We start from the raw sequence: 25073 nt of genomic DNA, 5'->3' as shown, positions 1-25073 counted from the left end.
GAGGAGTAATCTAGACTTGAAACGTTAGTTTTTTCTCTCATTCCACGGATGCTGCCTGACCTGCTGGGACTTCTGGCATGAATGTGTTGTCAGTACATATTCCAGCATCTGCAGTAATTTGCTCTTACTATAATTATGTTGTTATTACCAGAAATGGTTCAAAAGCCCACTTACTCCACAGCAGCCTAAATTGTTTCCACAAAAAAAAAGTGAACATTTAGAAAATAAATATGAATTAAAATACTGGAACCAACTCTAACGTCCCTGCAAAGACTGCAGTGATTTAAGGAGGCTGCTGACCATCACCTTCAGCAAGGGATGGGCAGCAAATACTGGTTTTGCCACTGATGAACCTATTCCATGAGTATTTTGTTTAAAACTGACAAACTAAATATAAGCAGTTTGCTCGGTTTTGGAGACCTGTTTTAAGAATCTAATTTGACCACTCTGTTCCTAAACATTCTGTATTCCAAACCCTTATTTCGTTAACTTTCTGTTGTACAAGCAATCAATCCAATTCCTTCCGAACAATTGGAATTAGCATTACTACCAGTTTATTGTAACAATATTACTTCCAAACTAACAGTCATCCATCACCAATTCCTGGCTCAACCCATAAGTGGGAAGATTTACTATGTTCACTATATATAGCTAGTCATATTAGTCTGTATAAAATGCCATTGCTACAAAAGGCATTCTGCAGAAATTTTGTTAGAACTTTTGATGCACTTGATATGGTAAGCTTCTTTACAACAAAAAACTAAGTCACCTGGTGACCCTTTGGGGATCACAATTTTTGAAAACATTCTGCACCACTGGAGTCATTTAATATTGAATTGCACCAGAAAATAATATCTAGCCATTTATGATATCAAACAAAGGTTTAAACTCTATTTTTAAAGGCATAAAGGGAAGATCTGTCCATGGAAACAAAACCATAGAAGCCTTGAGAGTAGCAAAATTATGTCTAAGAATCATTTAGTGACATTTTATTTCACAAGAGTGGGTATTTTTTCCAAAATGTAACTACTGTATATCACGTCTTTCTGAATTAAGCTGCACCCAATTCCTCATATAAAGAAAAAAATAAGTTTCCTGCATTCCTGGGATTGGGCATCACTGGCGTGATGAATATTTAATTCCCATCCATAACTGCCCTGGAGTGGCAGTGTTAAACTGCTCCAAGTCGTTAGGGGTGTAGAGACACCATAATGCTGTTAGGGAGGGAATTCCAGGATAACGATTGTGCAATAACGAAGGAACAAGTTAGGATGGTGTAAGACTTTGTTGGGGGTGGGGGTTTGGGAACTTGCAGCTGGTGTTCTCGTGCATCTGCTGCCCTTCTTGTTCCAGGTGGTAGAGGTCATGATTCATCTGGTTGAATCCACTGAATTTTCTTGAATAATTCTCACATAATTGGACCCTTATGCACCAATTAAAAGAAAAATCTCTTAGTAACAAACTACCTCAATTTCACAATGAAAAAGTTAAGCTACTTTGGTTAACAATCCCTAGTCTCTCACATTTTATGAAGATTACAAACGTATTACATTCAGCAGTTTTTGGTTGCCTTAGAGTTTTTCAATAATTGCACTGTCAATTGCTTATTTTGTTCTGATGTATACCTTGCTACATGGAGGAATATTATTGTAAACAATCTTCAACTTTAACATTGATACAAAATAGATTTGAAAATACTTCCTTTCCCAAGCAGTCCATTTTTAAAATGCAACAAGACCTGGACAATATCCAGGCTTGGGCTGACAACTGACAAGTAATATTCATGTTACACAAATGCCAGGCTATGACCATCACCAATAGAGCCAATCCAATCACTACCCCTTGGCATTCTAGTGTTAGCATCACTGAATGCTCCACTATCAACTTCCTGGGGGTAATCATCAACCAGAAACTCAACTGGGCTCACCACAAACACAGTAGCTGCAGGAGCTGGTCAAAAGCTAGGAATACTGCAGCGGATAAATCACCTCCTGACTTCTCAAAGCCTGTCCACCATGTGCAAGACACAAGTCAGGAGTGTGACTGGAATATGTCCCACTTGCCTGGATGAGTGCAGCCCCAACTACACAAGAAGCTTGACACCATCCAGGAGACAATGCAGCCTACTTAATTGGCACTACATCCTCAGGCATCCAGTCCCTCCATCAGTAGCGTGTACTAAAAGATGCACTTCGGAAATTTACCAAAGATCTTCAGACAGCACCTTCCAAACCCATGTCCACTTCCATCTAGAAGAAGAGTATCAGATATATGGGAACACCACCACCTTCAAGTTCCCCTCCAAGCCACTCACTATCCTGACTTGGAAATATATTGCCATTCCTTTGCTGTCGCGGAGTCAAAAATCCTGGAATTTACTCCCTGATGACATTGTAGTTCAACCCACAGCAGGTGGTCTGCAGCAGTTCAAGAAGGCAGCTCACCACCACCTTCTCAAAGGCAACTAGGGATGGGCAAGAAATGCTGCCCAGCCAGCGATGTCCACATCCCACAGATGAACAAAACAAAACCCACTACCTGTTGTCTTCTTGAATTGCTGCAGTCCTTGCAACGTAGATACCATATAGTGCTTTTTTAGGATTACATGCTTTAAAGTGGATGCAAATAGAAGAATAACTTCTTTTGACATACTGTTTTTCAAACCTCTGGACAATTTAGAGTTTAAAAGCCAATATAGTATTTTGCAGTTATTGCTGTCATCATGTAGGAAACACAGCTATTAGCCTTGACCAATCTTTCTCATTCAAATCAACATAACAAGAAAGTTTATTTGGCCATCACTGTTTGTAGGAGTTTGTTGAGCAGAAATTAGTTGGATTTGAGATTTTACAACAGTGGCGACACTTCATTTCATTCGCTGTAAAGTGTTTTGAGACATCTAAGTCATGGAAAGAGCTACTAAATGCAATTTTAAAGTAACACTGGACTGCTGCACCCTGCATCTCTCTATTCACTTGCTGCTCTCCTTGTAAAAATTGGTTTCTCCGATTTTATTATCCCATACCCTGGTGCTAATGGAAGCTATTCTGAAGTGGCTTTGAAGACCTCAGGAAACCAACACAGAACTTTGCACCAGTAACCATTACTAAAAACCACATGCAATGTGTAGCAGCCTTTCAGCTGTACGGGTTCAGGTTCTGTCTTATAACTGCACCTTGATCTATGGCGTATCATGTACATTTGAACATTGGACTTCCATAAGTGAGGATTTGAATCCAGTGTCACAGTAAATGGTTTGTCAGGATAGTACTAGTATAAGCTATTTTAGCACTCAAAGGGAACATAACCATTCCCTCCTTCTACTGCCCTCATATCCTAAACAGCTCAAAAGACACAACAGATGATTGAATAGTCAACTAGCAAGTGGCATAAATGCTTTGTAATGCTGCCAGATATGGTGCTTTAGAAATTAATTTCTAGACTGCTGTCTCAAACAATGCACCAGATTTAGAGATGTGCTTTTGTTTTTCATTGGATAAATGTAGTCATATTTGAGTACAACTAACAGATTGCCCATTCATAAAATTATGCAACTAGTACATCCTTAGATTCTTAAACACAATTCCATGCAATGTCATTACTCCAATTTTGTGTTGATCAACCTTTGTTTTGAAATGGAATTTTCAAAAAAAAGTCCACGTTGTTCCTTTTTTCTTTTAAAACTGATGCGTAATAAACCATTAATTGCATCTAAGGACCAAGTACAGTTTTCATCTCTTTGTATGATGTTCTTGAGCAACTATATTTCAAATCCATTGGCTCTTTGGAAGGCCTCATTTTGAGATTATTGAACACCTGATTTATGGAGCAAAGAATTTGTACGAGTTACGTGCAACACGTTATTACCTTATTCTAAAGAATGCTAATCAAAACACTAACTATAGTTACTTTTAAAGTGACTTCATTCTACCACAAAAGTTATTCTGCACCAACAGATTTATAATCAGCCACTGTAGGGAATAGTGAACAAATATGAACATATGCAATATAAAAATCCTTTATTACTTCAGAAGTCAGTTTGCAACCAGTACCTTTTAATGGGAAAGGATGATTCAGTAGTTAGCTTTCTATTATTATAAAATCTGTGTATTACAAAAAAAAATTTCATTTGCACAAAAAAAGTTGTTCAAATTTCTTTTCACGTGCCATTTAGGAGAACCGTTGCTCAGTTCATTATATTCCCATTTCTTCTCAGTTCCAGCTTCCCGATAAGCATTGGAATAATTCTGCCAACTTATTCTTCTAATGACGGCTGGATGATAAACTTTTAGATTTTGACAATTTCTTTGTGGATGGACGCTGTTCAACAAGCTGTGGAGTGTCACGATCCATCGGATGCTGATCAGGATCTTGTGTTGAGGTAGATGCTGTTGCCTTCAACGTCTTCTTTATGTTCGCCACCTTAAAAAGCAAAAAATCTCAGCCATCAATATTCATGTAATTCTTGTTGTAGAACATAGAATCATGATACACAGCACTGACCTTTAAATGTCATTTATTAAATCCAATGAGTCTGCCATGCCAGCTACATAACTATTCATGCATGCTTGTAATGTTGAAGTGTATCAGACTGTTACGTACTTGTCCCATCTCTTAGTAACTGTCATGTTCAAATCCCTACTATCTTCCCCTTTGCTGTTCAGCTATATTTTAAATGTCTAACAGCAATTATAACTGAAGATATTACCACAATGAAGCAATTACATTGGGAAAAAAAAAGTGCAATTACTGGTCACTTATAAGACGAAATTATTTGGGATTTTTGTGGAATAAAAAATTGACTTGAAAACTTTGGGTTTTTTTTTTAAAAACACACAGCCTGTATATCAGATTACTTTTGCCTACGCAGCAACTACTATTCTTTATATTGCTGGGTTATGGGCATCAAACGTGTTAGGTTTGAGAACCCAACTGGCACAGAACAATAAATTTGAAAGTATAAAAAAGTGAAAAAAGGAAGATTTGCATTTACAGTGCCATTTTCCTGATCTCAGTGATGCTCCAAGGCCCTATAATCCTTAGGACCCATTTTAAGGCAGGGAATTCAATATTGAATTAGAAAAATATAGTTCTCACCATGTGGAAAGGCAGTAATGGAGAGGTAATGTCACTAGGCTAGTAATCCAGAGCCCAGGTTAAATGCTCTGGGGAAACGGATTTGTATTGCCCCATGGTAGATGACAAAATCTGAATTCAATTTTTAAAAACATCTGGGAATTAAAAGCTAGCCTAATAGCAATTGCTAAAAATAAAAAAAAAATCTCGTTCAGAAATGCCCTTTAGGCAAGAAAATCTGCCATCCTTTCCTGGTCTGGCCTACATATGATTCTAGAACCACATCAATACAGTTGACCGCTAGTTGTATAACTGCATGTTAATAATTACACAGATGGGCAACAAATGCTGGTTTAACTCTCATCTTGTTAATGAATTGAAAAGTAAATCTCGCACAACCTAACACCCCACCACAGGGGGCATTCATTAAATGTCATGTAATCCAAACATGAGAATTTACAACAAAAAAAAGGAACCATTTTACTTAAAATACAGTAACTACTTTAATAAGATTCAAGAGTTGGTAGGTGGGGTGTGGGGGATAAACACATACATTGAGCTGCATTGTACTTGGAGGGTCTTTCAGTCTGACACCACCACTAATGGATTACTTTTGAAATACATTCACTTCCAAAAAGAAAGACATATATACAGCACTGTCCGTGATGTTAAGACATTTCAGTGTACTTTAGAGCAAATTAAGTTAACCCACTGTTACATTGTAAGACTTCAGAACGTAGCAAGATCCCATATTCAGCAAAATTAAAAAATGGCTGATCAGTCTTTGTAACATGTAAAGTTCAAATAATCACAAAACACTTGCCACTTAACAGGAAGAGAAACTTCAATTTTTCTGTCTACTGTTGGATGCTCAGTTTCTCCTGTCACTGACGCTATTATTGTGCATCTGCTCCAACCACTGCTCCCTCCCAAATTCCTCCATCTGTTCCATCACTTCCTACACCATTTGTTCACTTGACTTCCTACAACTCACTGCCCTCCCTCGACTTCATATCACTCCCCGCAATCCGTTCCGCCACCATCTCCTGTTCTCTCTGGTTCCTATCACCTGTAGGAGAGAATAGTGGTACAAAGCAGCCAACAGGGGCAAGAGAAAAAGTCTACATAAAGGAAGTGATAATGGGATTTGGCAAAGAAATCAGGAGGAACTGAGAAGGAGTAATGAAAAATGTAAAGAGTGGAGCAGGAAGCAGATGTATTAGCTGATAGCAAGGGATTTATTGCATACTTTCAAGAATACTTTGAGGTAACCTCAGGACAAACATTCAATTTATAAACAATGATGATGTCACAAAGACTAAACAGGGCTGGGTTTTTTTTTTTAAGGTCAAGAAGCTGACTTAGGGGTAACCTGAGAGCTCTTCAAAATTATCAAAAGAATTGTCAGAGTGACCAAAAGAGATGCAATCTGCAGAGGAGACAAGAATGAGGAGCCAAAAAATAGAGGATAGTCATTAATAATTTTCATTGAGAACTTCAGGAGAAATTTATTTTCCCAGGAAAAGTAGTTAGAATCAAGAAGTTAGGTAGATGTATTCAACTGTACATTAGATGAGCACATGGGAAAGAGGAATACAATAATTGTTGATAGGGACAGATTCGTTTGCTGAACGAATAGGAATCTGCAAAGTCAAGTGATACTCTCCTTATTTACCAAGTTGGATAAATGATTAATCTGCCATTTAGTCTGTGGAGGAGACTTCTTGGTAGTATGCAGCATTATTTGGGCCTCTCACTAGTTCATAGAGTTTTTACAGAGGGTTTAGTGGAGGAGGAGGTTAATTACACACCATGCCTGCCTGGATAATATCATTTTCAGTGAAGGTGATGTCTAACCTGGTGACAAAAGTGCAGTTCGTTGTCAAAAGGCAACTCAATTCATTGACAAGCAATATATCCCAATAATGCCAGGTTAAGTACCCTTGTCTACGGAGCAGGAAAGTTCAACTCCGTGGTGTTATCCACTGTTACTGTGAGTGATCCCTAAATAGTTGAAAAGCAGTGCTGCAAAAGTTAGGTGGAATAAACAAAACCACTTATTAGTTGGGTGGGCGATACAGGGCTAGATTTAAAAAATTTAAACAATGCTTTACAAATTCCTTGTTTGTTGGAAGGTATTTTCATGTTGTAAAGCGTTTTTAGTAACCTTACAGTTTATGGATTCAATATCAAATTCCCAGACTAAAATTATACATAATCAATGGATGCAGGATTGATGGGTCGATCATCTTATTTTTATCCTCTTAACTCACCTCAGTTTCTACCTGCTGTTGTGTTTTTGTGTGGCCTTCTTTATATTGATTTACGCGGAGGACTTGCTGCTCAATGCCCAGCAGAACTGCTTGACAACAATCGCACCTGTCAAGAAACAGGACAATTATTAGAATAGAACATTTTGCATATGAACACTTTCTAAAAGGACGCTTAAGTTAATTCATGAACGCATTTCCATAAACTAGAAAAACAATGCAATTACAGTATAGTTACATTTCAGAAAAGTTGTAACTTGCAGGTTTAAAGAACTTGCACAATTAACAAAACATACATTTGTTGACAGATTATTTTTCCATTACAGTTCATCATAGATCTTGGACACAATTGAGTGCACATCAAAAACTCAAAATGCCAATATGGTTATATTTTTTGGAACATCCTTACTTTTCAGACATTTTAGTTCCGGTATCTGTCACCTTCGTTAAGAATACATTAAATTAGCTCATTTCTGTTTAAGAGTGCATGGCATTTGCCAATGATTAAAGACAATACAAGTGATGAACGTGTACTTCATGAATCTATTTTAAAACTGATGTTTTTGAAAAATTGTGTTTCAAAGAAAAAAAAAATCAATACATTGCTCTTTCACTACAATTAACATCAATTAGTTATAGTAAAAAAAAGTAAAAGTCGTATTGTACAGATGATCCCAAGTAGCAAAAAGGACATAAAATTAGTCCTGCGTAACTGACAATTCATTTTAGTAGGATCAGATCATCTTAAGGCCAAATAGTTCTATTCATACCTGTTTGTGATGAAAAAGTAGTAATTATAAGAAATCAAATAAGTTTCCCACCAATACGCTGAGTCTCTAAGGACTTTTTTGGAATTGTCCCATACAAATTTTCATTATACATTATTACTGTAAAGAAAAATTCCACATCATAAAACAAAAATACAATTACCATTCTTGGAGAGTTTTAACAATACTGCTGATGTCTTGCTTTTGGAGATCTCGGCCAATGCAAAAGTCAACTTCAAGAAGCTGATTTCGCTGATCAAGTTTGCCTTGTATTATATCAGTATAAATTGCTTCAATAATCAGATCTTCCAACTCTCTAAGGTTTTTTATGTCAAGGTCTTTCAGGAGCATGGAATATGGAATGCACTGCCAAGTTACAAAAGAAAAGGTCAACAACTTCAATGTAATGACAAAAAAAGCCTTTTGATTCCTCATTAATGGATATCTCAATGCAGCCGGTCAAAAACAAATATAAATATAAAAAAATATAAATACATAAATTGTAATGAAGGCATACATTATTTTTAGTAAAATATTCTTGAAAGATCTTACCAAAATTGCAACAAATAGAACAAATTTTTGGTTTCAATGTTTCACTAATATAAAACATATCCAGCTAATATGAACTTATTGCTCTCACACAAACATAAAACCCAATATAATATATTCAGTACAGCATTTCAAAAGATTAGAAGGACATTCTCAAATGTAAAATTATAACCTCAAGTCTCACACACACAATGGCACTATCAGTTTAGCAATTCAATAGAATATGGTGTCAAACCATCAAGCTGTGAACATAGGAGAAACTCTGACCATGGGTTTAACATAACATTTGAGCATCTATTCTCCATCAGGTTTATTACCATGCAAAAAAACTTTTTCTTATGGTTAGTTGATTTTTCCTATAATTTTGATTTAGTATTGATTTTCAAAGCAATCAGACTATGGGAAAACAGCAGAAATAGTACAAGCTGGCAGAAGTCAGGTAAGAAATTCAGTTTAGTAAGAAAAATGAATGTTGACAAAAAGCATGAAAGGTTTAGAAGTCTATATAAGGCACCTGACCTTTACTTAGGATATTGAAAATTTTAAATAAAAATTACAAGTACATTAATCTAAGGGAACAGAATACACTATAGACAGACAACTCAAGTATCAAACGTTCATGTATCAAGCACATTATGGTTAGAGGTTAACACTCCAACTAAAACATCCAATGTTTCAAAACAAATGTGCTTAAGTCTCAAAGCGACAGTTTTACATTTTTGCCATCAACCACCCACTGGGGTCAAAATTAATTGCCAATTCAGGGCAGTTTTTTTTTGTGCATTCAGCCAAAACCTTTTGGAATTGGATTAAAACCAGCCAAACTATTTCATAGAGAGACATGACAGACGGAAAACAGGGAGGCTTTCAGTTTCAGTTTGGGTTGAACTCGATTCTATATCCGAGGTGAAAAAGGGTATAGTACATCCCACAGCATCACCTAGTTTCTGGAATAGTCTTACTTTCAATAAAAAAAAAAAAAATCAATCAGACAGTTCATATGAGAGAGAAGACAGAAAGAAAAAAGGGCCCAAGAAAGCATTTACTGTCAATTAAACATTTGTGTATAAAAGGTTTTAAGGCCCTTCTGCTGCATCTCTCAATAGATCCAAGGCCTCCTAAATAGCTCTAAAGTGGGGGAGTGATAATTTCAAACAATACTGCACTCTAAGATTGGCAATGGATTTCCGTCCAGTTCATGTTCACTTTTATGTTGGACTTACAGTAACTATATAGTTGCTGAGGAAGTTAAATAAAGAAAAATTAAATTCATGCCTCTGTACGTACACAAGTGCAATTGCCACTTACAAAACAAATGCTGGCTACAAAAATTGAATCGGGGGGGGGGGGAAAAAAAAAAAAAAAAAAAAAAATCACTACATGGAAATGTGCCCTGGACACCTAGCATGTATGCACAAACAAAATCTTAAGTACCTTCATTCTTGCCGCCAAGCTTACTATGGTGAGATGTTTCAGCTTGTTCTTCTGAGCTAATGTTAATTCGGGTAGACTTCCCTTATTTGCTAAACAACAGAAAATATGTAATTCTAGAAAGAACCTTTAGAGTTAATTAAAGCAAGAATTATACACAGCTCAAATTTGCCAAGTCCACAAGCAATATGCCAAAGAAGGTTATATTAGGATTGTGCCTTCATGAATTCCCCCAAAAGTCCATTTAATTCTTCAAATAAATGGAAATATTAGCATTTATTTTGTTTCAAAAATAACTATAGTCTGTTATCATTAGATAAATTTTGACAGTGCATTAATGTGCTAATGTACAAAATGAACACAGGAAAGATAACTGAAGTACATCTATGTTAAAGCAGCAATTTGTCAAATCAAACATGAAGGGTCAACTAGAATTTCATCCTTGGTTCAGGCATCTTTTATATAAATATGACCTATAAGATTTGACAGCATTTGGTTTTCTCACAAATGTTAAGTTTGGGTGGTAACGTCAAATTCCTAAGGATGAGTGAGCTCACCGGTGCTTTCTCATAACTGAAATATGTAATCATGCACAATATGCTACAGATTAAAGTTAAGCAGTTTGTAAAAAGTATCCCACTTAGGAAGTTAGATTCACATTATATTGTAACTGTACCTGTTTATCCTTACTGGCATGAAATAGCAATTTCTAAGTATTCAGTGCTATTTGTAGTTAGAAGATATAGATTACAACACATATTCAACATGTATGATGTTTTTCCTGCAAATTAAGTCAAAAGAAATAAAATTGCAAAAGGAAACAAAAAATTACACTTAAATTTCAGGATATGATAACCGTGAGTCTATGGTACTGACTACACTGCCGAAGATTGAGTGGTGGGTTGTGGTGCAACGCTTATTTTATTGTATGTGTATGACCTTTTGTCCTCAGTGCTACGATGTGCGTTAAATCCAAAGTAGTTTACATTACATGATTGATAGTTTTGAACTACAAAATGTTTTCGATGCAGGTACACACACACAAATTCAGCTCACCATAAAGCACTCTTCTTGCTTGGTCTCATTTTAAACAGGTTGTGAGAATATAAGGAAATGGGCAAGGCATGAAACAGTTATTAAATCAAATGCCTGAGAAGGGAACTATCAACAGCAACATGGCCGTTAATTTAAAGTACATTGCAATCACATTGGTTTGTTTTCCTGCATCCCGTACTCGAGACTTTTGAATTTGAATTAACTTTTTTTTTCAGAAGACCAGCAAACTCTGTAATCCAGCATAGTTACTGGTCCTAAGGCTACCAGTTTTAAGACAGTGGGGCAGGTTTGATTCCAGCCTGTGTGTGGAGTTTGCCGGGATAGGGTAGGAGGAATGAATCTGGGTGGGGTGACCTTGAGGGTTGATGTGGACTTGTTGGGCCTATTTCCATGCTGTGGGGATTCTACTTAAAGTGCACCTGTAATTTGAAATTTACAAAGCAAGCAACAAAAGTACAAACTTAAAACTGATATTTGAAGTCTGATCGTTTTTGGATTTATGTCAAATGGGTATCATTGACAAGGCCTGTTTTTTTGTCTGTTAATTGAGAAGGTTTGGGGAGTTGCTGCTATGAAACAGTTTTTGGGGTGCAGATACAAGCACAGTGCTGTTGGATAACTAAATCATAGGATGTTAACAACACTGATATATTTCCAATTCAGTATAGTTGAGGGGAGCTTGCATGTGGCAATGCTCTCATGCACTTTATTTCTTTTCCCTTCATAGTGGAAGAGATCACGGTTTTGGAAGATACTGTTGAAGAAGCCTTGGACAGTTATTGCAAAGCAGATTGTACATGTTACACACCAGTGATCTCTCCAACTTCCTTTTGCCATATACGTTCTGGTAATTCAAAAGTTTGTCAGGCAGCTATTCATCTTAAAAGGGCTACGGCTTCAGTGTGATTTATTCAGTTTAGGAGGTTACATTGGCATGAGGTGGTGAACTGCATGTTTAAAATGGCAGTTAAGGGGTCAATAGAAACATAGAAAATAGGAGAAGGAGTAGGCCTGCTCTGCAATTCATTACAATCATGGCTGATCATCCAGCTTTAGAGCCTGTTCCTACTTTTCCCCCCATTAAACGTTTGATCCCTTCAGTTCCAAGTGCTCTATCCAACTTCCTCTTGAAATCATACAATGTTTTGACCTTGACTGCTTTCTGAGGCAGCAAGTTCCATACGTACACCACTCTCTAAGTAGAGAAGCTTTTAATTGCAGTCCTAAAATGGTTTATCATGTTTCCTTAGACTGGGCCTCCATGTTCTAGACTCCCCTGCCACCAGGGACATCCTACCTGCATCTACCCTGTCTTGTCCTATTAGAATTTTACAGGTTTCTATGCAATCTCACCTACACAGCCCCTCCACCCAGCTTTGTCCCATCTGAATATTGAGATATTACATTTAGTTCTCTCATTCAAAATCATTACAATGTATTGCTTAATAAACTAGACTAGATTAATAAACTAGACTGCTTTGCCCTAAATAATATTGAGCTTACTACAGCCAAAGTTATCCAAGCAACTGGACAGTATTCCATTACACTTCTCACTTGCAATTCGTAGGTGGTGGGAAAACATCAGAAAGTCAGTAGATAAGTGAACCCCCCGTGGAATACATAGTTTCTGACTTTCTGTTATCACCACAGTATTTATTTGGCAACTCCAATAACATCTGGTCAGTGGTGGCCCTCAGGAAGTTGCTGATGAGAGTTACAGCAATGATACTGGGATTGAATGTCAAGGGAGGAGGTTAAACTCTTGCTGAAAATTACCTAAATATAATTTGTCACTTATCAGCCCAAGTTTGAATGCTGCCCAGGTCTTGTTGCATGTAGGATCAACTTCAATTACAATCACAAGGTGTCTTAATGCTTTACGTCTACTTAATTACATTTGTAAATAAACTTTGTACGCATGGGAAAGATATTCAGTACAATTTCATCTCTCCCATCTAACAATTTTGCCCAATCTTTACATTTTTGATCTTAAATACTGTGAAGCAGGAGTTAGGCTTCCTCTCCCTCCCAGTGGATCGAGGCACATGCAGGTGCACAGCAATTTACAGATAGAGAGACACAAGTTCTAGCAGTAGATAACGCACCAGCACATAAGATTTGCAAATCAAACTTCATTCATTTCCTTTCATTGCTACCACAGGGAAGCGGGGTCCAGGATCCAATTATTACACTCCAGTAGTGCATTTCAAACATGTGACCCCATTTTGATACCTGAAAATTGTTGCAACCTGTCTAGGAGGACATAGCCTGGTGGTGGTTGGTTGGTTGGTTGAATGGGGAGGTTGGAGGGAACAGGAGAAATTTCACTAATAATAAACTTCCTGCTGGCAACATCTGTTGCATCTTCACCTGATGGAATGGTTGGAGGTAGCTTGCAGATTCCTCTACTTCCAGAAAAGTACAGAAAGTAATAAAAGTACGAGTAAGTTTTTTTTCATATTTGGAAATAAAAGATACCAGTCAATCTGACAGCATACATAATCACAAATCACTTCTTGGTTTGTGTTACTGCAACCTCTTTGTTCATTAGCACTTCAATACAGGAGTATTGTTCAAATTTCACTGGTTTCTTCAATTCACTTTCAGCTAAATGACTAGTTACATCTTCAGTACTTAGTGAAGGGTCACATGCAGATGATCCTTCACTTTTTGAGGCACATAAATCTCAAGTTTGATGCTGCTACATGATAATCATGAAATTTATGTATGTGACCTGTGTATGTAGGTTATGTTATGTACTTTTAAATTTCTTGAAGGCCCAGGTTCATCTGTGTAGAGAATGAATACATATTAGGGGAATAACATACAACATGTTGAAACAAACAAATATTAGAAATAATAACTACAATTAGCAGCATTAGCATTTTGTTACTCAGTTAGTGTGCACTAATGTTTGGTTTGCTTAAAGTACTGCTGAAGGCAACACATGCAGGTAGGATACTCACCAAAAATTCCACTTCAGCCAAAGTCATTCATGAAGTGTTCCAAACAAAATTTTGGGAAGCACCCATTACTCAAAGTTTGAAAATTCTTGCAGTATATTCCAATCAGTGTATCCTGATTAATTAATTTTAGTGGGCTCACTACAGTACAGCGCATGACCAAGTTTGTCGAGAGCGAATGGATAACTAAATAAGTCAAAGCAGCAACAAGGAAACATCAAGCCAGTTTTAAAGAAGTTGAACACTAAGAGAGAGGAACGATCTTTAATTTTATTTTCAAAATTATAACAAAAAGACAAAGGCTCCAATTTTAAGACTGGAAAACAGTTAGAAGGGGAAAGAAAGATACTGAAGAGGAGAAAAATGAAAAAAGTGAAAAGCAAAATAGAAGTAGTGAAATAATACGAATGCCTCTTAGAGATATCAGAAAATGACAGATCTTTGAATCTAGGCTGATCTTGACCTCAATGCTATTTACCTACCTTTGATACCTTTTTTTCCCCAAACAAAATCCATCCATTTTTGTCTTTACAATTTTAATTGCCTCAATATTACAACATTTTGCAGAAATAAAGTTTACATTTCCACTAACCATTTTGTATAAAAAGGTGACGCCACATTTTAAGAATGACCTACCTTTGATTTTAAAATTGTGCTCCCATATTCTGAATCTCTCCCCCAACCCCCACATCAGAAGACAAGTAATTTTTTTTAAGAAAGCCATTCTTGCATTGATACAGCTGTTGGTTTTCCAGGGCTAGTCAGCCACAAATTTTAACCATTTAAAAGAGGACAACCCAGCCAGTTGGTTGATTGCTAGCCCCACAGCTCATCACAGTAATCCCCAGCACATTTCAAACTTTTGTCAATTCAAATCTGCCAACACCCAATTCTACCTGTTCACACATTAAAATTCTGCCAGTTTCTTAGAAGTTGTTTTAAGGAATCATTGCTTTTTTGTTTTAAAAAAGCATCAATTGGATCACATCTTAACCAATTATCAAAAGAAAATAAACCAAATTTATGAAATTAGTCTTCTTAATTTATGCTCTTTAAATCCCAGCTTCATTCATGCAAATCAGACCTGCACCCTTGCAAAGGCTATTGTTGCCTTTTTGAGGCATGGTGTCCAAAACTGAACAGTACCACACGCAATTTGACTTAAGGCTCTATACAACTGAAGCCCAAGTTCTTCACTCGTAAGTTTTTAAAGCATCAAATAAATGTTTTTTGGTTACTTTTATATTTGTGTACACTTAGTTGCATCCAAGTCATTGACATACATATTGAAAAGCTGAGGCCAAACGTACTGGGAGAACATCACCTGTCAGATGCCTCCTTTATTCTACTCTCCAACTTCCACATGTTGCGCATGATTGCCTCCATAGCATACAGTTCGATTTTGTATTAGAAACCTGTACAGGATCTTAAACACTTCCTCAAAGTTCAGGTACAGAGCAGCCATAGACACCTGGCCCATCCTTTCTCCCCTTATTCATCATTTTAGCAAGATCCTTGGAAAATATGAACTAGATTAATTATAACAGGATTTACTCTTCACAAATGCATGCAGATAGATTTCAGTCACATCTCTAACTCCAGCTGGACCATAAGGTCTGTAGTTGCCGATTTCTTGTTCTTTTCTCAAATAATTTAGCTCACAAGCACCTTGAATGTGGTTAAAAGTCCCAAGGTACTGCAGAGTGTTATCAGATTTTGACTGATACCAAGAATTATTAATGAGAGATGACCAAAAGCTTGGTCAAAAAGGTAGGCTTTAAAAGGAGTACCTTAAAAAGGAGATGAGAGAGGGAGAAGTTAGAGACTTAAAAAGGAGGGAATTTCAGAGCTTAGTATGTAGACAACTGAAAGCACCGCCACCAATGGCAGAGCAAAGGAGATCAGAGATGTACAACACGTTAAAACTGGAGGAACGCAGAGCTCTTGAAGATTTGTAGAAAGAAGAGAAAGGACATTTGAATTTTAAAACAGAGGACCTTGGCAGCTCAGTTATGGGATTGGATGCAAGTTCAGATACGTGCAGGAGAGATTTGGGTGAAATCAAGCTAAATGGAGAGTGGGTGATGAGATGGCTGTGAGGGACCATTGAAATAGCATAGTTTGGAGGTAATAAACCATAGGCTGATAACACAATTTTCCAATTCAATGATAATGCTAAAATCTAGAGAGCATTTTCTTTATTGCCCATCAAACTACACAGGATGCTAATGAAGTTTACTCAAGTATGGGAATAATATTCAAGGGTTGAATAGATTTGGGCAACTTGAGCTTTATACAAAAAGTTACCTTAGTGAGCAAGGTACAAGGGGAAACAATTTTCTTGAAGTAGTTTTAGCAAGGAGATGAGGGAATGCTGTTAAAATTTGAGGGGTTAAGTGGATCACAAATAACAGTGCAGGAAGAAGAAACAGCTAATCCTAATAATAAAAAAAATCCAGCCTAGTATTTTCTAAGGGTACTTTTTTTTTACTTCCTCTTTTGTGAATAAACTGTAATTATTCAAGCTGTATGCTGATTAACTGCCTTAACATAGCCAGCAGCAGGTTTGAATGATGTTAATCCAAAGTTTAAACACTAGTATTTCAATTGCAAATGCCACGTCAAGTACCCGGATATCTGCAAGATAATGTACTTTATTCTCATATCAATGTAAATTAAAATGTTTTCTTGTTGGAACAGAACTATATGATACAATGTTCAGCTTAGGTATTATATGAATAGTCATTAGCAACTTGAAATAACAAGTATTTCAAGCCATCAGGGTCTGATTTTACAAAAAAAAAAATCATAGTAACTTTGGTTTCACAAGTCTAACCACTTTCTTATATGTGAAATCAAATAAGGATGCGCTACTTACAATATTTGACAAAAAAACAAACAAATATTTACTATACAGTTTGTAAGAGATGAATTAGCTATGCACGGGGTGTCGAGATGCAGCTCTGCAATTCATGTTTCTATGTCTGTTTATTACCTAATGCTGAACATTGCTGGTGAAGTCTAGATCACCATTGCTGCATGTTTCCTCTAAACGCACTTGACTACAACAACCAGGTTTGCCTATGCTAATCTTCAAAAAAATTTTAGATCAAAAATTGTCAAAAATTTAAAAGAAACTAATGAGGGAAAAATAAGTTACTACCATAAGAAAAAAAGTAAATTTTGAAATTAATGTAAAATTCTAGAATAAAAATGTGAAATATCTGTGCGAAATCTGAAATAAAAACAGAAAAATGCTTGAAATACTCAACAGATCTGGCAGCATCTATGGAGATGGAAAGAGTTAGCATTTTATATTAATATGCTTTCCTTAGAAATGGAAGCGGAAAGGGCTTGAAATGTCAACTGTTTCTCTCTCACACAACATTACCATTCCTGCAGAATATTTTCTGACTTTTGTATTTTCATTGCAATTGTGGATTTAAGACTAAGTAGGTTTTGACAAATTAACTCTGCCAATGTAACAACATTAGCAGCAAGAGAGGTTTTAGGAGAATTTAGCAAGTAGAAATTTAAAAAAGTGAACCGAAATATAATCTACACACAGTTGAGAATGGTGAACTAAAAATAAATCAAAGATTCTCTAAAAACAAAAACATATGAGCAATCCCTTTTTATTATCTTCACTCAAGTAACTTTGCTGAAGTTATTTCAGTGATAACACTAAACTATGCTGCCAATGAACCCATGAAGGCCCTCTAGCACCGAGGAATGCAGTCACCAATGCTTTTCCAGAGTCAGGTAGCTATAAATAATTGCAGTTTGGAGCAGAACATCAATTTAAATAAAGTAAATGGACTTGCTACAAAACACTGGCAATCCTTCTAGGTAATGATACCTGAGCAGCTCAATAGGGAAGAAATGACAAGACAACGTCAACTGCTGAAATTAGTAATAATTTAGTAAAAACAAATTTTATGATAAAAGGTGGAGTAGTGGAATATTATGAATTTACATCCCCTTACTCTTTAAGTAATGTACTTTCACCTGCATTCTATCATTTTATGGCAGACCTTTGCTGGCCTATGTACTTGCTTAAAGTATGTTGCACCCCTTGGACATCAACCCAAGATGTTAACTGTGTTTCTTTCCTCAGATGCTGCTAGACCTATTGAATACTTCCAGCCTTTTCTGTTTAAACAAAGTATGTTGAAAGCAGCTGGTTAACTGTAGTAAGGGGTGGGGAGGGGGGAATGCCACTAAAATAGCGAACTTGGAAAAAGAAAAATACAGTTTGGATGATCAGTTACCAGTTCAGTAACACTGACAAAAGTTAGCTACCCTAAAGGGTGCACAGCCGTCAGACAATGGCTACAGCATGCAGTGATGCAACAACTTACCTGCCAGAGGCAAATGTGTTCATAACACTTTCCATTGTGTTAGATAGCACTACTGCAGCTTAACCAAAAGAAACAATGAATCAACTGAGTAACTCAAAACTGAGTCATCATAAGTAAGATAGGTAAGGTAGAAGAATATTTAGTCCCTCAAGTCTGTTTTGCCACTCATTTAGCTAATCGCTGACCTGCACATTGATTACATTTACTCAGTTCAACTCTGCATGTCTCCATATGTTTACCAAGAAAGTATGATTAATCTCAGTTTTGATATTTTCCAATTGACATAGCCATAGTATATTTTTGGTGTTGGGGGGTGGGGGGAGGCAGTGGAAGAAGAGAAGAGCAAAAGGGAGTTCAAGATTTCCACTATCCTTCTGTTGAATAGCTTCTGGATCATTTTGAACTAAAAAAAAAAGAAAAAAAGAGTTTACTTAAAGGTTATGTCCCTCGCCTATTCACTTGAACCATACATGCAAACAAATGGGTGATATTTCTCTCACTGTTCCATTACCGTTTTGCAGCAAGTGAATATTATTCCAGTGGTAGAATAAAAAAGCTATTCCAGCAGCATCACCCAGCATATCACAGAATGAGCTACCAATCTGGTAATGGTTAACTGCATCAAAAGCAACATGCCAGTGAGAGTCATAGTTCCACAATGCTAAAGGTACAAGAATAGCATCCTAACAACCACTGGATTATCTATTGCCCTACAATAATCAATCAATCAATCAAGAATAGTAATGGAAACATCAGCCATTTGTCAAATACATTTCAATCCTCAGCCATGGTGAAAGAACATTGGTGCAAAAGATAAAGCAAGAAACTTTAGTCTAGAGTTGTGAGCAGATAATCTTATATTATGTCCCATTCCCTTCACCTCACTCTCTGAAGCTATAGATACAGTTCAGCCAGTTTGGTTTATTTTATATATGTGGAAAAAAGGCCAAGTTGACTAATAACAAACTTATGGGCTCAAATTATATCTATCCTGTGTTGCTGAAGATCTGTACGCCAGACAAACCTGCAATGTTAGCCAATGCGGTCATATGGAAAAATAGCCCTTCCAACAATGTGGAAAACTTTCCAGATTGCATTATATCCAGAAAAAGACAGGATGAGCTAAATCTTATACTTTTGGCTAAGTCCACATTGCATCAAGAATTTTTGGAGGGATTTCCACCATGAGGCCTAGCTGATTTCCCTGCTGTATCTTACCAAATGTGCCTCTCATTAACAACCTACATTGCTCCTATGGTGTACCTCAGGTCCAAATCCAGTCTCAGCTTCCCACACACCATCCTTGGAACAACACATCACTCAACTGATATTCAGTGAAAGACTGGCATTTGTTGCATCCATGCCATCTTTAAAAGGCCACAGTGCACCAGCTTTCTGAAGTTGCCCTGCTTGCTCACAGATTCTGAACATAATTTGGGGGGGGGGGGGGGGGGGGGGGGGGGGAGGAGGAGGAAAAAAGAAGAAAAAAAAAGGAGATCATACTATGATTCAACACTGACCACAGGTCCTAAGACAGAGGAGTGCCGTCCTATTCCCAGGGGACTGGCAGCCTGGTCTGAGATCACCACTCATGTCAGTACCACTTCCACAATGCAAAGGAATGACAATATGCTAATGCACCGACTTAGCACCAAGATTCCTGCTCTACTACTTTCATTTTTGCCTGCAATATATTCCCTCTCATTTTCACTCATCCCACCCCCAATATCCTGCATGTCCTCTCTGCTGCCTCCTCATACCCTTGGAGTACCTCATCACTTTTCACCAACCTGCATCAGAATTAACAGCGGAGTCATCCACCTTAACTCACCTCAAATCTTGCTTCTCTCTCATTACAAGAGAAGACAGCCTATACTAGTGCAGAGAAAGGCCTTACAGGTGGATAGGTGCAAGACACTGTTTGGCCATCTTTCCCTCCCATGCGTGGTTTATGAAGTGACTATGCCAAGCTTGGTCATTCACTGCTTCCCTCTTGAAGCGACAGTGCTCCTGACACCTCCTACACGATCTGTTCACATCCACGCTTATATCACCCCCTTGGAGATATTATTAATCTCCCGCTTACATCTGTCAGCACTTCCACCTTCCAAAGAATTATTTCCTTCCTGTGGCAGTGGACAACTTTGCCCCAGCCTCCCAAACCCTTTCCATGGAGTTTCTGCAGACAGAGCTGATGGACTGACCGTACCCCACTTTCTTGAGTGCCATACCTGGACAGCCCTAGACTGGAAGCGCCCAGACCTTTGATTGATCACTGCATATTTCCCTGACGGAGTTAGCCCTACTCACCAGACTGGGTGCAACTCACTCCGCAAACTGCAGAAGTTCAGACACCCTGACTAAAATCGCTTACTGGATGCCTGACGGTGGTCAATACCATGGACTAATATGGGAGGTTGCCCTTGATTAACTGTTTTGGATACCTCAACTGATGGATGCCTCCACGAACTTCAATAAGGACTGCTCCCACAAGACTTTGAGACATGGCTGCCAGCTTGCTGACCATGCAGTGTGTCTGCCACACAGGCTGCCAGCACATTGTGCAGGTGAGAGATTAGTGTACACTACTATGCAAGACGGAGCTTCGAGTGCACTGCCAGTCTACCAGAGATGTGCCATGATGGCTGTTAAAGGTTAACAAATGGCACACAATGTTCGTGGACAAGGGATGCATGAGACTAAGTGCTTGTGGATCATGTCCTACAATGCACTTTGGTCATACACAACACAGAAGTCCTGCCATGCAAGCAGCAAGCTGAAGCTGCCAGGTATCTGCTTGTTTCCATGTCAAGTTCTCGTGACATCGAACTTGTTTGGTACATTTGGCAAGCCAGAAAATGAGGACAGCTGGGCAAATAACAAAAGTCTTTTGGAAGTAATAATCCCACTTAATGGCAACTCACACTGCCTCACAAGAAATTGATCACATTCCTCGTGAAAAGCATAAAAGATGGAGCAAAATGCCCCTGACATCATGATGGGGCTTCAGACATCTCATCCAATTCGACCACAAAGTTCACCATAGCCCACAATGTCTGAGACCCCTGTAAAATTCTACATGATAAATTTTAAAGTCAGTTAACACTACTGGATGCCTCCCAATGAAAATGATGGAAGAAGTCATCAGTATAGTCCCCAACAGATATAATGGGTGCACTCATACCAACTAAAAATAACTTACCTGCTATACGCAATGGACGGCACATAACCCTATAGAATATGAGCAACTACTTGTTTACCCTTACTGCAAAGACTGATCCTAACAGCAATAAGGGATCCAGCATTCAGTACACAATATATGCCAAATTTACTGAGGTTAAAGTTCTTGAAAATTTGACTGTAAATGATGTGCATGGAAAGGGACCTCAAATCTGGAGCATATGGCATTATATTCCCAACAGACTTCCAATTTCAGGCAACTGCTAAATAAACAAATGCTCAAACTGGCTCAAGTAGCCAATTTGTTTGATACAACTACAGCCGAAACTCTAATTGTGACTTATCAGTTACCACTACCATTTTCCTAATATGGGCATCTGTCTAAGATAAACAGAGATGGTGAGTGCAGCATAGACTGCAGCACACACACCCAATAACTTGATCACAATCAGAATTCAACTTTCACCTGAATAAGCCAGCTCCAGACCACACCTCAAATTCATCCAACTTTGGAATTAATATTGAACACAGGAATTAAAAAAGTGGCAGCAGATAGTGCAGTAGGCCTCAACATCAAGGGTATGAGGTTTCATGAAAACACAGAAGTCAACAGGAAAACCATTTCATGCAGGAAGATAATTGCCAAAGGCTAGTCATGGTTCCAAAATTTTGATTAAGGAGTTCCTCAGATTAGAACTCTTTACGCTGATATGTTCAGCTGATTCTGTAGTGTATGCAGGAGAAAAGAAAGTGTACTAGGAAGTACATACCAATTGACACTAACACGTAACAACAGAAAACAGTAAGCTTGGGGTGAAGTTGCATTTTCCAGAAGGTACAATATAGATTCTAGTATATATATTAAAAAAAAATTAATAAAAAGAGAACATTGAATGTCTACAAGACACTGGCTAGGACACAGCATTCAGTTATAGGAAGGCCTTTATATTCATGATAGAGATTTTATAATTCACTGGAATAATCAAAAGTGAGAAGTTATAACTATGAAGAAAGCACAAAAGGCCCAGGTCTTTTGAAGATAAATTTACACAAGTGAAAAATTTTACTTCCTCAAAACCTAGTTTCCGTGGATTGCTGAATTTGTAACAAGATGCAAAAAAGAAAACTTTAATATTAAATACTGAAAAGATAATTTTGTTTTCACCATAAACAAGGAGTATTAGAACAAAGAACTGAAAACATACTCGCTCAAAAAACTGACATATTTAAGAAGAAATGGATAAGTATTTCAAAAAACAAAGAACATGGGATCAGAACAGTTAACTCCAGGTGAAGACCTGCATTGGCACATATCTGATGGCACAAATTACCTCCTATTGCACGGTGATTTCAACAATCTCATTACCAGTAGTAATATTTAGTAAAACATACATAATAAATACCACTTCCTTACCTAAATAGTCAGAATATGTTCCATATGCAAACAGGTTCAATAACTGAAAGTAGGCAGCATGTGATCCATTAGCCAGCTGGGGAGAAAGACTCAAAGATTACTGATGCTTACACTTTTAAAGTGAAAAAATATACAAGGTCAATTTGAAGCTGAAGTAGTACAAACTTATTGTGTTAAGGAAAGTTCTAAAATTCGTAAATTAACATTTTAATATGATGTTGATATTAATAAAAAACAAGTATTAGAAATTCACTGAAGTTCCACACTCCCAATCTTGAATCTACAGGAAACAATGTGTCACTTTCTTTATTTGAAAATTAACATATTTAGTTATTGATTTCTGGAATAATCTAGCTGACAAAATAGATAGAGATTTTCTAACTGTAAAAACAAAGGCAAAACTACTTTAGGTCTTGGATCATGAAACTCAAATATAATGGAAACGATCACATTTTCCGAGTATACTGAAATTGAAGGGGCTACTTTTCTCTGTGTAGAGAACACATCACTATTAGTCATTTGCCCCAGACAGAGTAGAAATAACTCACAATGACAGTTTCCAAAAAGTGGATAATTCATCTATATTGTAGCAGTGATATAATGATAGCTCATGACAAAATAAACATCTTTACTTTCAAAACAGAAGATTTAGCAGATTATCATTACTGTATTTAAACACCTTTGCCTCAGTTTATAGATCATAGATCACAGATCATAGAATCCCCATAGTGTGGAAACAGACCCTTCAGCCCCACGAGTCCACACTGACTCTCAGAGCATCCACCCAGATCTATCCCTCTGTAACCCACCTAGACTACACATCCCTGAACACTACGGGCACTTTAGCATGGCCAATCCACCTAGCCTGCACATCTTTGGCCTGCGAGAGGAAACCGCAGCACCCGGAGGAAACCCATGCAGACATGGGGAGAATGTGCAAACTCCACACAGACAGGTGCCCGGAGGGTGTAATCGAACCTGGGCCCCTGGCGCTGTGAGGCAGCAGTGCTAACCACTGAGCCACCCTATTTACTTACACTCATCAACACCAAACACAGAAGTCTTATTAGACATCCACTAGGATCCTGGATCTCAGCAGGAGATGCAATTACCAATGAAACAGAAAAAGAACTGTAAATTTTAAAAATACTTCCCAGTCATTTCATCACAACACATTCTACTGTGAACCTAAAAGGACATTTTGCTGCATCAGATTTTATGGCAGGAGTTGCTACGAATGTTAAAATCCCTAAATCTCAATTAAATGTGTCTTCGCATTGCCTAGGATTATTGAAAGACCATGGTTACGCCAAAAGAACATCCTGAACTTCATTGCTGTATACAGATCAAGAATGATAAATTACAAAACAACCTTTACCGTTAATCCTCTATTCCTTTGATTAATAATTTATATTATTTCTGTAATTGTGCACTTTATTGGTGAAAAGTATGACATTGGATTCACATAGTTTGCACATTTCATTTCTTTGCAATCCCAGTTTATCGAAGAAAGAAACATTTTGAACCCCCTCCATTTTTTATTTACTTTGTTTCCAATGTAAATATGCATTTCACACAATTGTTCTCCTAAATACCTCAAGTTACATAAAAATGGTTTAGTGAGAAGATGAGGAGGATAATTAAAAGAAAATGTCAGGACTAAATCCGGCTTTTTTGTTCTGTATATTTGCCTTAAGTGGAAACAACCCAAAGGAAAGATGCAATTAAAACTTCCATGGCTTTTGTAGCTGATGTGCTGGTATCAGGGTGTGCTCAAATGTAATAAGATGTCATCTTGATACTCAACCAGAACAGTCTGGCTAACATCTGAACTTTGCTAGCTCATGGGAAGTAGATGTATGAATATTAGTCAAAAGGGTAGTTCAGCTTGTTCAATGAGCTAATGTACATCAATGTGCCTACCAATGTTTATTCTAGATACTGGTCAAATGAAACAAGCACTTTTATTTATTTTAAGCTGATTGGAGTTTGTGGCAGGATTCATT

The 25073-nt window shown here is 37.4% G+C and overlaps 1 protein-coding gene across 2 annotated transcripts in view; it reads right to left on the bottom strand.

Annotated features, from left to right (window-relative positions):
* cops7a (COP9 constitutive photomorphogenic homolog subunit 7A) overlaps positions 1 to 25073 on the bottom strand; it is a 44801-nt gene that overhangs the window by 4915 nt on the left and 14813 nt on the right. The window contains exons 3-7 of one of the 2 annotated variants that reach the window (XR_002258221.2): positions 23068 to 23143; positions 10097 to 10185; positions 8277 to 8479; positions 7350 to 7455; positions 4053 to 4422 (exon numbers count right to left, since the gene is read on the bottom strand). Coding sequence is in view for 1 of the 2 variants with exons in the window: in XM_020512254.2 (XP_020367843.1) it covers positions 4264 to 4422; positions 7350 to 7455; positions 8277 to 8479; positions 10097 to 10185; positions 23068 to 23143 (633 nt within the window). In the remaining variant the exon portion in view is untranslated. Of the gene's footprint in view, positions 1 to 4034; positions 4423 to 7349; positions 7456 to 8276; positions 8480 to 10096; positions 10186 to 23067; positions 23144 to 25073 lie in introns of those variants that run through there. The other variant, XM_020512254.2, reaches the window with a different exon arrangement.

Source organism: Rhincodon typus, chromosome 13 (genome assembly GCF_021869965.1).
Source record: "Rhincodon typus isolate 14 chromosome 13, sRhiTyp1.1, whole genome shotgun sequence".
Lineage (NCBI taxonomy): Eukaryota > Metazoa > Chordata > Chondrichthyes > Orectolobiformes > Rhincodontidae > Rhincodon > Rhincodon typus.
The sequence above is the reverse complement of the archived record's forward strand: the minus strand, read 5'-3'. Positions and strand labels throughout refer to the sequence as shown.